This window comes from Oncorhynchus kisutch, linkage group LG7 (genome assembly GCF_002021735.2).
Source record: "Oncorhynchus kisutch isolate 150728-3 linkage group LG7, Okis_V2, whole genome shotgun sequence".
Classification (NCBI taxonomy): Eukaryota; Metazoa; Chordata; class Actinopteri; order Salmoniformes; family Salmonidae; genus Oncorhynchus; species Oncorhynchus kisutch.
In genome coordinates, this window is record NC_034180.2 from 20,139,521 (window position 1) to 20,153,105 (window position 13,585).

The following is a 13,585-nucleotide window of genomic DNA, read 5'->3' on the forward strand; positions in this document are numbered from 1 at the left end:
GCACTCTTTAGCACTCCTGTGTTTTTAAAATGTATTTCACGGTGTAATAAGGGGTAGGGAGAAGGAGGGAGGGATAGAGAGAGATTGGTGTGTTTGTTGTGTTGTATTTTTTACAAGGTTTAGAGGTGTGTGTGTGTGTGTGTGGTATGAAAGGTGGTGATATAACCATCCCACACTTGAGCATACAGGTGCTTGGCTACCGTATGTTAAAAGGTCCACAAAAGGGGGACACCTGAAATATTGCTGCGCTCGAGTGCTTTATTCCTGCCTAATAATCCCGTTTTCACTTCACAGAAGACTTCGTAGCAGTACTTCTTTTAATCGTTAAATAGCTGCTGTTACACCGTTTACCATGCTACTGTAATTGTCTTTTTATCAATTGTTTTGAAGTTTCTTTTTATGAAGTACTGCACCTTAAATTGTGTTTTTTTCTGCACGAGCTGTTCTTTACTAATGAAGTGAACTATTACTCTAAGGGTGTGCAGTGTGAAGATGATGAAGATGAGAAGATGAAGGACATCGGGGCGGCATCCAACGAGGACCACCACCACACCCACTCCCACCACCGCCACTCCCATTCCCACGGACACAACTCGCACATCACCGCCGCCGCCATCGCTGCCAAGGTAAACACATTGTGAACACGGTGTGATAATGTGCTCTGCTGGTGGCTATGAGTGCTACATGAAGCACTCTGGGGTAGCGGTAGGAGAAGCCCTGTATCTAAGTTCGTTATATTATGATTAGTGCCGTGGTCAGTTTCTCGTATCCTAAAGGCCATCGGAATGAATCATGAGGATTTGAAACGGAGGAGATTAAGCACATAAAGAGGGATTGACAGAGGAGAGGCGGGAGGGAGGGAGGGAGGGAGTGAAGGGGAACAGGGGGTGAGTTGGAGGTGAAGAGGAGAAGAGGGAGGGCTGAGGGAAGGATTAGGGAGGAGGAGATGGATTTGAAGCTCATTAAATGCATGTATTGTCTGTTACATTATTACCCCCCTGTCCCTGTTCACACCATTACTGCGTTGATCCATTGTGATGTTGTGATACGTCACTCATAAATCCACCTCTAAATGTTTGTGTGTTTTGCACGCATGTGTGTATTTGCCTGATTTGTGTGTTCATGTTGTTGTCCCATCCTGTGTTGACCCCGTGAACCATATCCATCATCAGAAGGGGAAGCCCCAGCAGCACCATAACCATGCTGTTGTCATGGCAAAAGGTAGCCACTATCAACCTGGCCTGCTATCTGACCTCCCCCCAGTCCCACGTAATTTCACCTGCTTCTGCTCTGGAGACCAGCCGGGAACGGTAAGACCCCTCAGAACCGCCCACCCACCCTCATGTCACACGTCACCCCTACATCGCATACCGGTGTACTCTGCACGTCACCTCTTCCATTATTCCTCCCTGCAAAACGCCATAGATGAATCTCAAAAGTGCTCGATCCCGTCCTTTCTCCACCTCCTTCACAGACCCGAGGAAGGGAATCTTGGGAGGGGAGAACGCGAGGAGTCGAGGAGGGACTTTTGAGGTTCACCCCGTCTTGTGTAGGTCATGACGTGTGGTGTAACGCTAGGTGGAGCCAGGGCAATGTTATTAGCGCACGCTGGGTTAGCCTGTGTTGCTAATTAGCCGAGTGGGGTTCAGTGCTGGGCTGCCAGTAAAGCTTATTGTCTTAATTAGTGCATCGCTAAGCCCATATCGCTCCAATGGAAACCCCCTGTAAATCCTACTGGCCCTCCCAGGGCCCGTTAGCACTGCTCGAATGAGCCGCACGGATCAGTCGCAGATCCACACATCCACAGCAGCAGCCCTGTGGGCCTGCCAGGCCTGTTTGTCTCCTCGCAGGCTCACAGTGTGTCTGGATCTACACACGCGCACACACAGGGTTTAACATGCTTCTGGGGCATTTGTCTACTGATGCTTATAATGTAAATCATGTTGTTACACTTATTAGAAACGCCTGACTTGCCAATTGGGAAAATGATGATCTGGAGTCACCAAAAAACGTAGACTGACTGACCAATCGGTGTGTGCTTTCGAGATGTCTTGTCTCTCTGTGTATAGTAGAGATCCCAGTGCTGTTTGTGCGCACAGCTTTCCTCTCTGCCTGTGTGTAGGAGTCGCAATAACTGTCTAACTTCTCTCCATAGATCCCAGACAGCATCATCTCCAGGGGTGTACAGGTTCTTCCCAGAGACACAGCCTCTCTGAGCACCACACCCTCTGAGTCGCCACGTGCCCAGGCCACCTCGCGCCTCTCCACTGCCTCCTGCCCCACACCCAAAGTAAGACACATACACCTACCCCACTGCCCATCCATCTGTCCTCCTTGTACCCTATACTCACCCAGCCTCACCCAGTCCTCTCATCTCCTAACTCTTCCTCCCTCCCTCTACCTCGCTGCCTCCCCCTTGCTCTGTCCCACCAATGCTGGGAGGTGAAGGCATATTGCTCCTCAACTCCCTCCCTCTCCTCCATGGTTTTAGGGGAGGTCCTCTATTGGATCCCTATAGTTCCGTAACTCTGAGATCATGTTCAGAATGTTGTCTGTTGATTTGGTTGGAATGATAGGCTCCTCCCCTTGACCTCAATTCCATCCTATCTCCATGCTTCGCTTTAAAATTCTAACATTTCATTTCTTGAACGCAGAAACATCCTGCGATTGGTCAGATCAATGACCTCTGGCGGAGTGTCCCACTTAATGATGTGATTGACAGGTGTCATGTCTATCTGTGTCCAACTGCACTGTGACTCTGTGGAAACAAAGAAACCAACCAACCAAAGACTTGACATGCATGTTGCTGCTGCTGTTTTCATGTCCTAACGCTAACCCCCCCCCCCCCCCCCCCCCCCCCCCCCCCAGTTGAGGTGCCTTGCCGAGGTAATACGTGATCGAAACTCTTCCTTTATGCTTCCAGTGATGATTAATGACTTTATATTGGGCTGCGTATTGGTTCAGGTGTTTCTGGGTCTTGTGTAAGTGATCTAAACTAAGCAGACGTGATCTTACTCATTACTCACCATGTTTGTAGTGATAATGAATGGGCTTAATGTGTATAGTGCTCCGACTCTGGGGGAGTTGCTACTTCAGGAGTTTTGGGGTTTGTCTGAGTTGCTGTGAAAAGAAAAGATGCCTGTGTTCTGTCCCTCACAGTGTTGCTGAGCTTAGAGAGAGGACGAGTGGTAGGGCTTCCGGGGGGGGGGGTGTAACTTGACTAGATCAGACTGGTTGGCAGACTTTGTCTTTCAGCACTAAGCCTGTTCTCATCATGTTTTTTAACTGGTAGGCCTGTTCTGTGGATGATTGTGGCTTGCCAGCCTCTGTGATCATACTTTCATCCCATTATAGTGCTTTGATCATAAGGCAATGGGACAGAGAGTCTGGCTTGAGCTTTTGCTGCGTTTGTCATCCACCTGGTGAGGTGGTGGTGGGGGTGGGGGGTTCCTAGGGAAAGGCTCTATCAAACAAGGGGAGCTTCTTTTTAGTGGTTTGTTTCTGTGCTTGCTGTCATGTTTCATTGAGTGCCCTTCCCCTCTCCTTCACAGCCCCATAAGGCCGCATCAACTGGGTAAGAAAGAGTGCGTTCGTGTGTGCTTGCAACAAGATCTCATAGTTTCCCTTCGAAATTCGACGTATTATAGATGAATGTCTATTTGTGACGCATTCATTCTTTGTGCTTTCAGGGTTTATTCTGTGTGGTTACAGGGTTAAAACAGAAACGACTCAAAGGGTTAAGTTTAGGTATTAATTCTGAGTGGAAAAGCTTAGTGATATATGGCCTGGGGAAGGCTTAAAGCAAACAAACAAACAAATTAAAAACGACACACTATTACCATCAGGTATCATCAGTATTCTCGCGGCTTGCTAAAGCAGTGGTCTAAGCAGCACGCTCCGGCGCCGAGCATCACGAGTTTACTCCCAGTGTTGGACAATATTTTTTTATTTTTTAGGTAAACGCCGAGGAAGGCATATATCGACTTTCTCAGGACCTTTTCAAACGTCCGAGATTGCAGTGTGTTTCTAGTGATCAATCTTGTGTGTGTGTGTGTGTGTGTGTGTGTGTGCCCCATGCAAAGCAGTCCTCAACCTGCATCAATAATCCCTATAAATGTAAATGGAGTGCAGTTGTTGATTGAGCCGATTGCAGATAGGCAGAAGCATAGAGAGGCAGAGACTGAGAGAGCTATGCAGCACCAGGCTGCATCAACAGTCTATAGTGTGTCGTGGAAAGAATTCTTATGTTCTCCACAGCACCCTCTGTTGGGGAAAGTGTGTACTGAACCCTATGGATGGTTATTTAGCATCAAAACCGACACGTGTGCAACTATGGGGCAAAACAGACGGCGTTGGCTTAGATAGTTTACATATTGTCAACAATGTTTAGCCTTGAAAACGTAAGTGCACAATGAGTCCTTGTCTCTCAAAATACACTGCTACAGTTGTGGGTTAGCTAGCTAGTGACTTATTTATTAGCATTGACATGACATTTAAAAAAAAATGTATTTCACCTTTTATTTAACCAAGTAGGCTAGTTGAGAACAAGTTCTCATTTACAACTGCGACCTGGCCAAGATAAAGCAAAACATGGAATAAACATACAGTGGGGCAAAAAAGTATTTAGTCAGCCACCAATTGTGCAAGTTCTCCCACTTAAAAAGATGAGAGAGGGCTGTAATTTTCATCATAAGTACACTTCAACTATTACAGACAAAATGAGAAGAAAAAAAATCCAGAAAATCACATTGTAGGATGTTTAATGAATTTATTTGCAAATTATGGTGGAAAACAAGTACTTGGTCAATAACAAAAGTTTATCTCAATACTTTTTATATACCCTTTGTTGGCAATGACAGATGTCAAACATTTTCTGTTAGTCTTCACAAGGTTTTCACACACTTGCTGGTATTTTGGCCCATTCCTCCATGCAGATCTCCTCTAGAGCAGTGATGTTTTGGGGCTGTTGCTGGGCAACACGGACTTTCAACTCCCTCCAAAGATTTTCTATGGGGTTGAGATCTGGAGACTGGCTAGGCCACTCCAGGACCTTGAAATGCTTCTTACGAAGCCACTCCTTCGTTGCCCGGGCGGTGTGTTTGGGATCATTGTCATGCTGAAAGACCCAGCCACGTTTCATCTTCAATGCCCTTGCTGATGGAAGGAGGATTTCACTCAAAATCTCACGATACATGGCCCCATTCATTCTTTCCTTTACACGGATCAGTCGTCCTGGTCCCTTTGCAGAAAACCAGCCCCAATGGTGTTCTTTGGATGCAACTCAGCATTCTTTGTCCTCCAAACACGACGAGTTGAGTTTTTACCAAAAAGTTATATTTTGGTTTCATCTGACCATATGACATTCTCCCAATCTTCTTCTGGATCATCCAAATGCTCTCTAGCAAACTTCAGATGGGCCTGGACATGTACTGGCTTAAGCAGGGGGACATGTCTGGCACTGCAGGATTTGAGTCCCTGGCAGCGTAGTGTGTTACTGATGGTAGGCTTTGTTACTTTGGTCCCAGCTCTCTGCAGGTCATTCACTAGGTCCCCCCGTGTGGTTCTGGGATTTTTGCTCACTGTTCTTGTGATCATTTTGACCCCACGGGGTGAGATCTTGCGTGGAGCCCCGGATCGAGGGAGATTATCAGTGGTCTTGTATGTCTTCCATTTCCTAATAATTCAGATTCAGTCTTCCCAGCCTGGTACAGATCTACAATTTTGTTTCTGGTGTCCTTTGACAGCTCTTTGGTCTTGGCCATAGTGGAGTTTGGAGTGTGCCGGTTTGAGGTTGTGGACAGGTGTCTTTTATACTGATAACAAGTTCAAACAGGTGCCATTAATACAGGTAACGAGTGCAGGACAGAGGAGCCTCTTAAAGAAGAAGTTACAGGTCTGTGAGAGCCAGAAATCTTGCTTGTTTGTAGGTGACCAAATACTTATTTTCCACCATAATTTGCAAATAAATTCATAAAAAATCCTACAATGTGATTTTCTGGATTTTTTTTCTTCTCATTTTGTCTGTCATAGTTGAAGTGTACCTATGATGAAAATGACAGGCCTCATCTTTTTAGGTGGGAGAACTTGCACAATTGGTGGCTGACTAAATACTTTTTTCCCCCACTGTATATAAACAAACTCAGCAAAAAAAAGAAACATCCTCTCACTGTCAAAAGCATTTATTTTCAGCAAACTTAACGTGTGTAAATATTTTGTATGAACATAAGATTCATCAACTGAGACATAAACTGAACAAGTTCCACAGACATGTAACTAACAGAAATGGAATAATGTGTCCCTGGTCAAAATCCAAAGTAACAGTCACTATCTGGTGTGGCAACGGCTGCATTAAGTACTGCAGTGCATCCTCTTCATGGACTGCACCAGATTTGCAGGTTCTTGCTGTGAGATGTTACCCTGCTCTTCCACCAAGGTACCTGCATGTTCCCGGACATTTCTGGGGGAAAGGCCCTCGCCCTCACCCTCCGAGCCAACAGGTCCCAGACATGCTCAATGGGATTGAGATACGGGCTCTTCGCTGGCCATGGCAGAACACTGACATTCCTGTCTTGCAGGAAATCACGCACAGAACGAGCAGTATGGCTGGTGTCATTGTCATGTCAGGATGAGCCTGCAGGAAGGGTACCACATGAGGGAGGAGGATGTCTTCCCTGTAATGCACAGTGTTGAGCTTGCCTGCAATGACAACAGGCTCAGTCCAATGATGCTGTTACACACCGCCCCAGACCATGACGGACCCTCCACCTCCAAATCGATCCCGCTCCAGATTACAGGGCTCGGTGTAACGCTCATTCCTTCGACGATAAACGAGAATTGAATATCACCCTCGGTGAGACTAAACCGTGACTCGTCATTGAAGAGCACTTTTTACCAGTCCTGTCTGGCCCAGTGACGGTGGATTTGTGCACATAGGTGACATTGTTGCCGGTGATGTCTGGTGAGGACCTGCCTTACAACAGGCCTACAAGCCCTCAGTCCAGCCTCTCAGCCTATTGCGGACAATCTGAGCACTGATGGAGGATTGTGCATTCAACTCGGGCAGTTGTTGTTGCCATCCTGTACCTGTCCCGCAGGTGTGATGTTCTGATGTACCGATCCTGTGCAGGTGTTGTTACACGTGGTCTGCCACTGTGAGGACGATCAGCTGTCCGTTTTGTCTCCCTGTAGCGCTGTCTTCGGCGTCTCACAGTACGGACATTGCAATTTATTGCCCTGGCCACATCTGCAGTCCTCATGCCTACTTGCAGCATGCCTAAGGCACGTTCACACAGATGAGCAGGGACCCTGGGCATCTTTCTTTTTGTGTTTTTCAGAGTCAGTAGAAAGGCCTCTTTAGTGTTCTAAGTTTTCATAACTGTGACTTTAATTGCCTACCGTCTGTAAGCTGTTAGTGTCTTAACGACCGTTCCACAGGTGCATGTTCATGAATTGTTTATGGTTCATTGAACAAGCAGGGGAAACAGTGTTTAAACCCTTTACAATGAAGATCTGTGAAGTTATTTGGATTTTTACGAATTATCTTTGAAAGACAGGGTCCTGAAAAAGGTACATTTCTTTTTTTGCTGAGTTTATATACACAGTACCAGTCAATTGTTTGGACACAGCTACTCATTCCATGGTTTTTCTTAGTGTTTTACTCTATTCTACATTTTACAATAATAGTGAAGACAAACTATGAATTAACACGTGGGATCATGTAGTAACCAGAAAAGTGTTAGACAAAGCTTTATGAGGTAGTCACCTGGAATGCATTTCAATTAACAGGTGTGCCTTGTTAAAAGTTAAGCCACCCTTTGCCTTGACAGCTTTGCACACTCTTGGCATTCTCTCAACCAGCTTCATGAGGAATGCTTTTCCAACAGTCTTGAAGGACTTCCCACATATGCTGAGTACTTGTTGGCTGTGGTCCAACTCATTCCAAACCATCTCAATCTGGGTTGAGTTTGGGTGATTGTGGAGGCCAGGTCATCTTATGCCGCACCATCACTCTCCTTCTTGGTCAAATAGCCCTTACACAGCCTGGAGGTGTGTTTGGGGTCATTGTCCTGTTGAAAAACAAATGACAGTCCCATTAAGTGAAAACTAGATGGAATGGCATATCACTGCAGAATGCTGTGGTAGCCATGTTGGTTAAGTGTGCCTTGAATTCTAAATAAATCGGACTGTGTCAGCAGCAAAGCACCATCACATCTCCTCCTCCTCCGTGCTTCTCGGTGGGAACCACACATGCGGAGATCATCTGTTCACATACTCTGCATCTCACAAAGACATGGCAGTGAGAACCCCAAAAAATTTCAAGTTTAGACTCATCAGAACAAAGGACAGTTTCTTTGCAGCAATTCCACCAAGAAGGCCCGATTCACACAGTTGATGTTGAGATGTGTCTGTTAGTTGAACTCTGAAGCTTTTATTTGGGCTGCCATTTCTGAGGCTGGTAACTCTTATGAACTTATCCTCTGCAGCAGAGTTAACTCTGGGTCTTCCTTTCCTGTGGCGGTCCTCATGAGAGCCAGTTTCATCATAGCGCTTGAAGAAACGTTCAAAGTTTTTGACATTTTCTGCATTGACTGACCTTCATGTCTTAAAGTAATGATGGAGTCATCTCTTTGCTTATTTGAGCTGTTCTTGCCATAATATGGACTTGGTCTTTTACCAAATATTTTGTATACACCCCTACCTTGTCACAACACAATGTATTGGCTCAAACGCATTAAGAAGGAAAGATATTCCACAAATGAACTTTTAACAAGGAGCACCTGTTAGTCACCTGGAATGCATTTTAATTATCTCATGAAGCTGGATTACCAAGAGTGGGCAAAGCTGTCATCAAGGCAAAGGGTAGCTACTTTTAAGAATATAAAATATATTTAGATTTTTTTGGTTAGTACATGATTCCATATGTGTTATTTCATAGTTTTGATGTTTTCAATATTATTCTACAATGTAGAATAGTAAAAAGTAAAGAACCCCTTTAATGAGTACGTGTGTCCAAACTTTTGACTGATACTGTATATATACCCCTTGACTAATTGCACATTGTTTGTTACAGCCTGAATTGAAACTGGATTCAATAGATTTCTTTCTATTTTTATTCACACCCCTGAGTGAAAACTTTGTAGAAGCACCTTTGGTAGCGATCACAGCTGTGAGTCTTTCTGGGTAAGTGTCTAAGGGCGTTTGGATTGGATTGTAGAACATTGCCTATTATTCTTTTCAAAATTCTTCAAGCTTCTGTCAAATTGGTTGTTGATCTTTGCTAGAAAACCATTTGTAGTTCTTGCCATAGATTTTCAAGTAGATTTAAGTCAAAACTGTAACTCAGCCTCTCGAACAATCGGACTTCTTTTAAAAATAAAAATAAATCTCTTTTAGCCAGGTAAAGACTGATGGTCTTTTTTTATATGCATTGTCTCTCTTATAGGGGAAGGAGAATATGTCATTAGTACCGTCAGCTGTGCTTAATTGCCTCTGGTTACCTTGTCTCCCATGCCTTGTTGGGCTACTATCCGTGAGCCCAGCCTGCCCTCTCTGTGGATGACATGGAAAGAGAACGGTTGTAAAGACAAAAACCATCTGGCTATTCTGTTGTTATTGTTTCTCTTACCAGCCATCCACGTGAGGGGCGCATGGTCAGTAACTAATGCAAACCTCCGACCCAGTAGGTAGTACCGGAGATAATCGAGGGTCCACTTGATGGCTAAGGCCTCTTTCTCTACGGTAGCATACATCGCTTCCTACTTATGAAGAGAATCGGCTTCTCTGCTTCGCCTTTACCCTGAGCCCCGTATCCGAGGTGTCGACCTGCACAATGAACTCGTGAGAAGTCCGGAGCCTGTAGAACGGGATCAGAAAACAGGCCATCTTTTAGCAATTGAAAGGCCTCTTCCGTCTCGTCTTTCCACTCTACCTGGTTTGGCAGGTTCTTCTTGATGAGGTTTGTGAGGGGGTTGGCAATGGTTGCATATCCCGGGATAAAACGGAGATAATATCCTGTTATCCCTAAGAAGGCCCGAACGTCTCGCTTGGTCCGGGGTCGAGGCCAGTCACGAATTGCCTGTGGGTGTATTTTCCCATTCCCCACGGTGTACCCCAGCTATTCCGCTTCGGACAGGCCCAGGCAGCATTTATTTGGATTGGCTGTCAACCCTGTGGCTTCCAAACTCACGAGCACCGCCTGTAATCGCAGGAGGTGACTACCCCAGTCCTCGCTGTGGATGACCACATCGTCTATGTACGCTGCTGCATACTCTTGATGGGGCCGTAGAATGGCATCCATGAGGCGTTGGAAAGTTGCAGCGGCACCATGCAGTCCGAAGGGCATCCTCACATACTGGAAAAGCCCCTCTGGGGTGGCGAAGGCAGTCTTTGGGCGATCCTCCTCCACTTGCCAATATCCCTTCGTCAAATCCAGGGTGGTGATGAACTTGGCCTTTCCTAAGCGCTCCAAGAGTTAATCCACGCGGGGCATGGGATACGCATCGAATGTGGAGATGGCATTCACGCCCCTAAAGTCGTTGCAGAGTCTCATACTACCATCGGATTTGGGGACCAGGACTATGGGACTCGACCACTCACTCGTCGATGGCTCGATCACGCCCATCCTCAACATCTCCCTTACCTCTTTCTTAGCGATGACTCGGCGAGCCTCAGGAATCCTGTAAGGGCGGGTATACACCTTCTTGCCGGGTTCAGTGTGGATATGGTGGAACAGGACATCTGTTTGTCCTGGGAATGGAGAGAATATTCGACCGAAGTTCATAATCAGCTTGTCTAGCTGTCTTGACTGCTCCGGTAGGAGAGTTTGGCCACGGCGCACCTGTGGTAGAGCCTCCTCTTTTCCTTTGCCCTCCAGGGCCATCAAAGCCACCTCCTCCTCGTTCATGGTACGTCTTCAACAGGTTTATGTGATAGAGTTGGACCTTTTTTCCTCCTGTCAGGTTGCTTGATGAGGTAATTGACCGGTGAGACCCTTTTCATTACCTCGTAGGGCCCCCTCCACTGCGCGAGCAAGCGATGTTCGGCCGTGGGCATGAGCACCATCACTTTCTCTCCCACGGTGAAATCACAGGGGGTCGCGGACTTATCATAGACCCAGCCTTGGGTCCTTTGTGCCTTCTCCATATGCTCCTTGACTATGGGCCACACTGCTGACATGCGGTCTCTCATCAAGGTAACGTGTTCTATTGTGGATCGAAAGGGGCATGGTTGGGTCTCCCAGGTCTCCTTGGCTATGTCGAGGATCCCTCGACAGGGTCTACCATAGAGCAATTCAAACGGAGAGAATCCAGTGGATGCCTGGGGTACTTCTCGCAGGGCAAACATTAAGTGTGGGAGAAGCATGTCCCAGTTTTTCCCGTCTCGGGACACCACTCTTTTCAACATGCTTTTAATCGTTTTGTTCAAGTGTTCACACAACCCGTCTGTTTGAGGGTGGAATATGCTTGTACGTATCTGTTGAACCTGATATAACCGACACAAGTCATTCATCAACCGGGACATGAACGGGGTTCCCTGATCGGTTAAGATCATCTTGGGGAGGCCCACACGAGAGAACATCAGGAATAACTCCTTGGCAATTCCCTTTGACGACATGTTACGCAGGGGTATGGCCTCCGGGAACTTGGTAGCATAATCTATAACCACTAGGATGTACTCGTGTCCTCTGGTGGATTTTGGGAGGGGTCCTACGAGGTCCATAGCTATGCATTTAAAGGGAGTCTCTATGATGGGGAGAGGAATCAAAGGGTTACGTAGGTCTGGCCGTGGAGCTGTACGTTGACATTGATCACACGTCCTATAATACCTGGCCACATCCCGGGTGACCCGGGGCCAATAGTATCTCTGCATGATTCTGTCAATAGTCTTGTCTCGTGCCAGGTGTCCTCCTAGGATGTGGGAATGGGCTAACTGTAGAACGGTATCCCTGTATGGTCTAGGCACCAAGAGTAATTCCTGGTTTTCCCCCCTTCGCCGTACGACCCAGTATAAGAGACCCCGCCTGATTGCATAGTAAGGAAGAGGGGGCTCACCTGATCCGTCGACATTCCTCCCGTCGATCACCTTCACCTTCCTCATGGCCTCCCTTAGGTCTGGGTCTCGATGCTGCGAGGTGCCGAACTGTCCCTTTTAATTCCTGGGGCAGGTCGACCTCGGTAGAGGGATGTGGAGGTTGTTCCCCATACCCATCAGGGGTGACCGAGGAGAATCCCTTCCAGGTTCCCTCCTCGGATGGAGCTTCAAATATATCCCTTAGCGCTTGGTTGCTCCTTCCTTCCTGCGTTGTGTATAACCCTTCACAGGTGTCTTCATCGGTGGTTTCCTGGAATATCTGTCGTAAACGTTGGGTCGCTATTTCTTCCTCTGCTGCAGAGGACGAGGACGCGGCTACATCTCCTTGTAGGACTACTACCTCGGGCTTGGATTTTCTCTTCTTTCCTGTCCCCCTTCTTCCCGTGCATAACGTCATCTGCCGAAGCTCCTTTATATAGGGGACAGTCTCTCCCGATCAATAATGGCACCTTCAGCTGGGGCCCTTTCCCTGACTGTACACCTGTCTTTTGGAGTGAGAATAGGCAGATTCACAGTGGGGTAATAGTGGGTGTCTCCATGGATACAGGATACGGCTACTTTGTCTGGTAGCAGTGTTGTGGAGGTCACCATCCGCTCCTCTACTAACGTAACCATACTTCCCGAGTCGAGAATGGCTACCACATCTTGTTCTTCGACTCGAACCTTAATCGCTGGGGCTATCTCTGCTAACCAACAGTGTTGATCCTGCCCCCTCAAAACGGGATGTGTGGGGGTAGGCAGTGATGACTCCGTGACCATGGGCTCATCCTTGCTTTGTGGGGCATAATGGTCGGGAGACTGACATTTATAACACCAACCCTGCTTTGTGGTGGCTGACTTCTCCCACCTTCGGGGGGGGCTTGGATGTTTCGGTGGCAGACGCGCCGGGGTGAGTCGTGGTATGGGATTGGAAGCCTCCTTCCATTCCTCCTTGTCACTTTTTAAAAACTCCCCTGTAGACCGATATGTTTCCACCACCTGGGCTATGTCGTCGGCTGACAACAGGTTGGCTTGCCCCACATCCCTTTTTAAGTCACTGGGTAATTCCCTCAATATCTTGTCCACTACGAGTGTCTCTCACATGTCCTAGTCCCTTTCCAGGTTCTAGCCACTGTTTCTTCAGTCGTATTAATGCGAAGATCTGGGCACGGATGGGTTGATCAGCTGTATAGGTCCATTGATGGAACTTTACGGCCGTATCTCTGGCAGCCAGCTGGTACCGGGACAGGATCTCGGTTTTTAGTCACCCATAGTCCGCAGCTTCGCGGGAATCCAGGTCAAAATAGGCTTCCTGAGTCACCCCGGTCAAAAGAGGGGCTAATGCGCTCGCCCATTCTGTGGGTGGCCACTCTTCCAAGGTGGCCGTCCTTTCGAGGGTCATGAGGAAGGCCTCAATATCATCCTCCTTGGAGAGACGAGGTAAGATGGCGTGAGCAGCCGCTCTTGGTTTAACTCTAGGTTCTTCTCGTCGGCTCAGCTGTTGTTGCAGGAGTTC

At 47.2% G+C, this 13,585-nt stretch overlaps 1 protein-coding gene across 22 annotated transcripts in view; it reads left to right on the top strand.

Annotated features, from left to right (window-relative positions):
- LOC109894295 (gephyrin) overlaps positions 1–13,585 on the top strand; it is a 122,222-nt gene that overhangs the window by 73,606 nt on the left and 35,031 nt on the right. For 11 of the 22 annotated variants that reach the window (XM_031828643.1, XM_031828647.1, XM_031828645.1 and 8 more), the window contains exons 7-9: positions 477–626; positions 1,173–1,310; positions 2,156–2,290. In XM_031828643.1, the coding sequence (XP_031684503.1) occupies positions 477–626; positions 1,173–1,310; positions 2,156–2,290 (423 nt within the window). The remainder of the gene's footprint in view (positions 1–476; positions 627–1,172; positions 1,311–2,155; positions 2,291–13,585) is intronic. The other 11 variants (XM_031828650.1, XM_031828653.1, XM_031828657.1 and 8 more) reach the window with 1 other exon arrangement.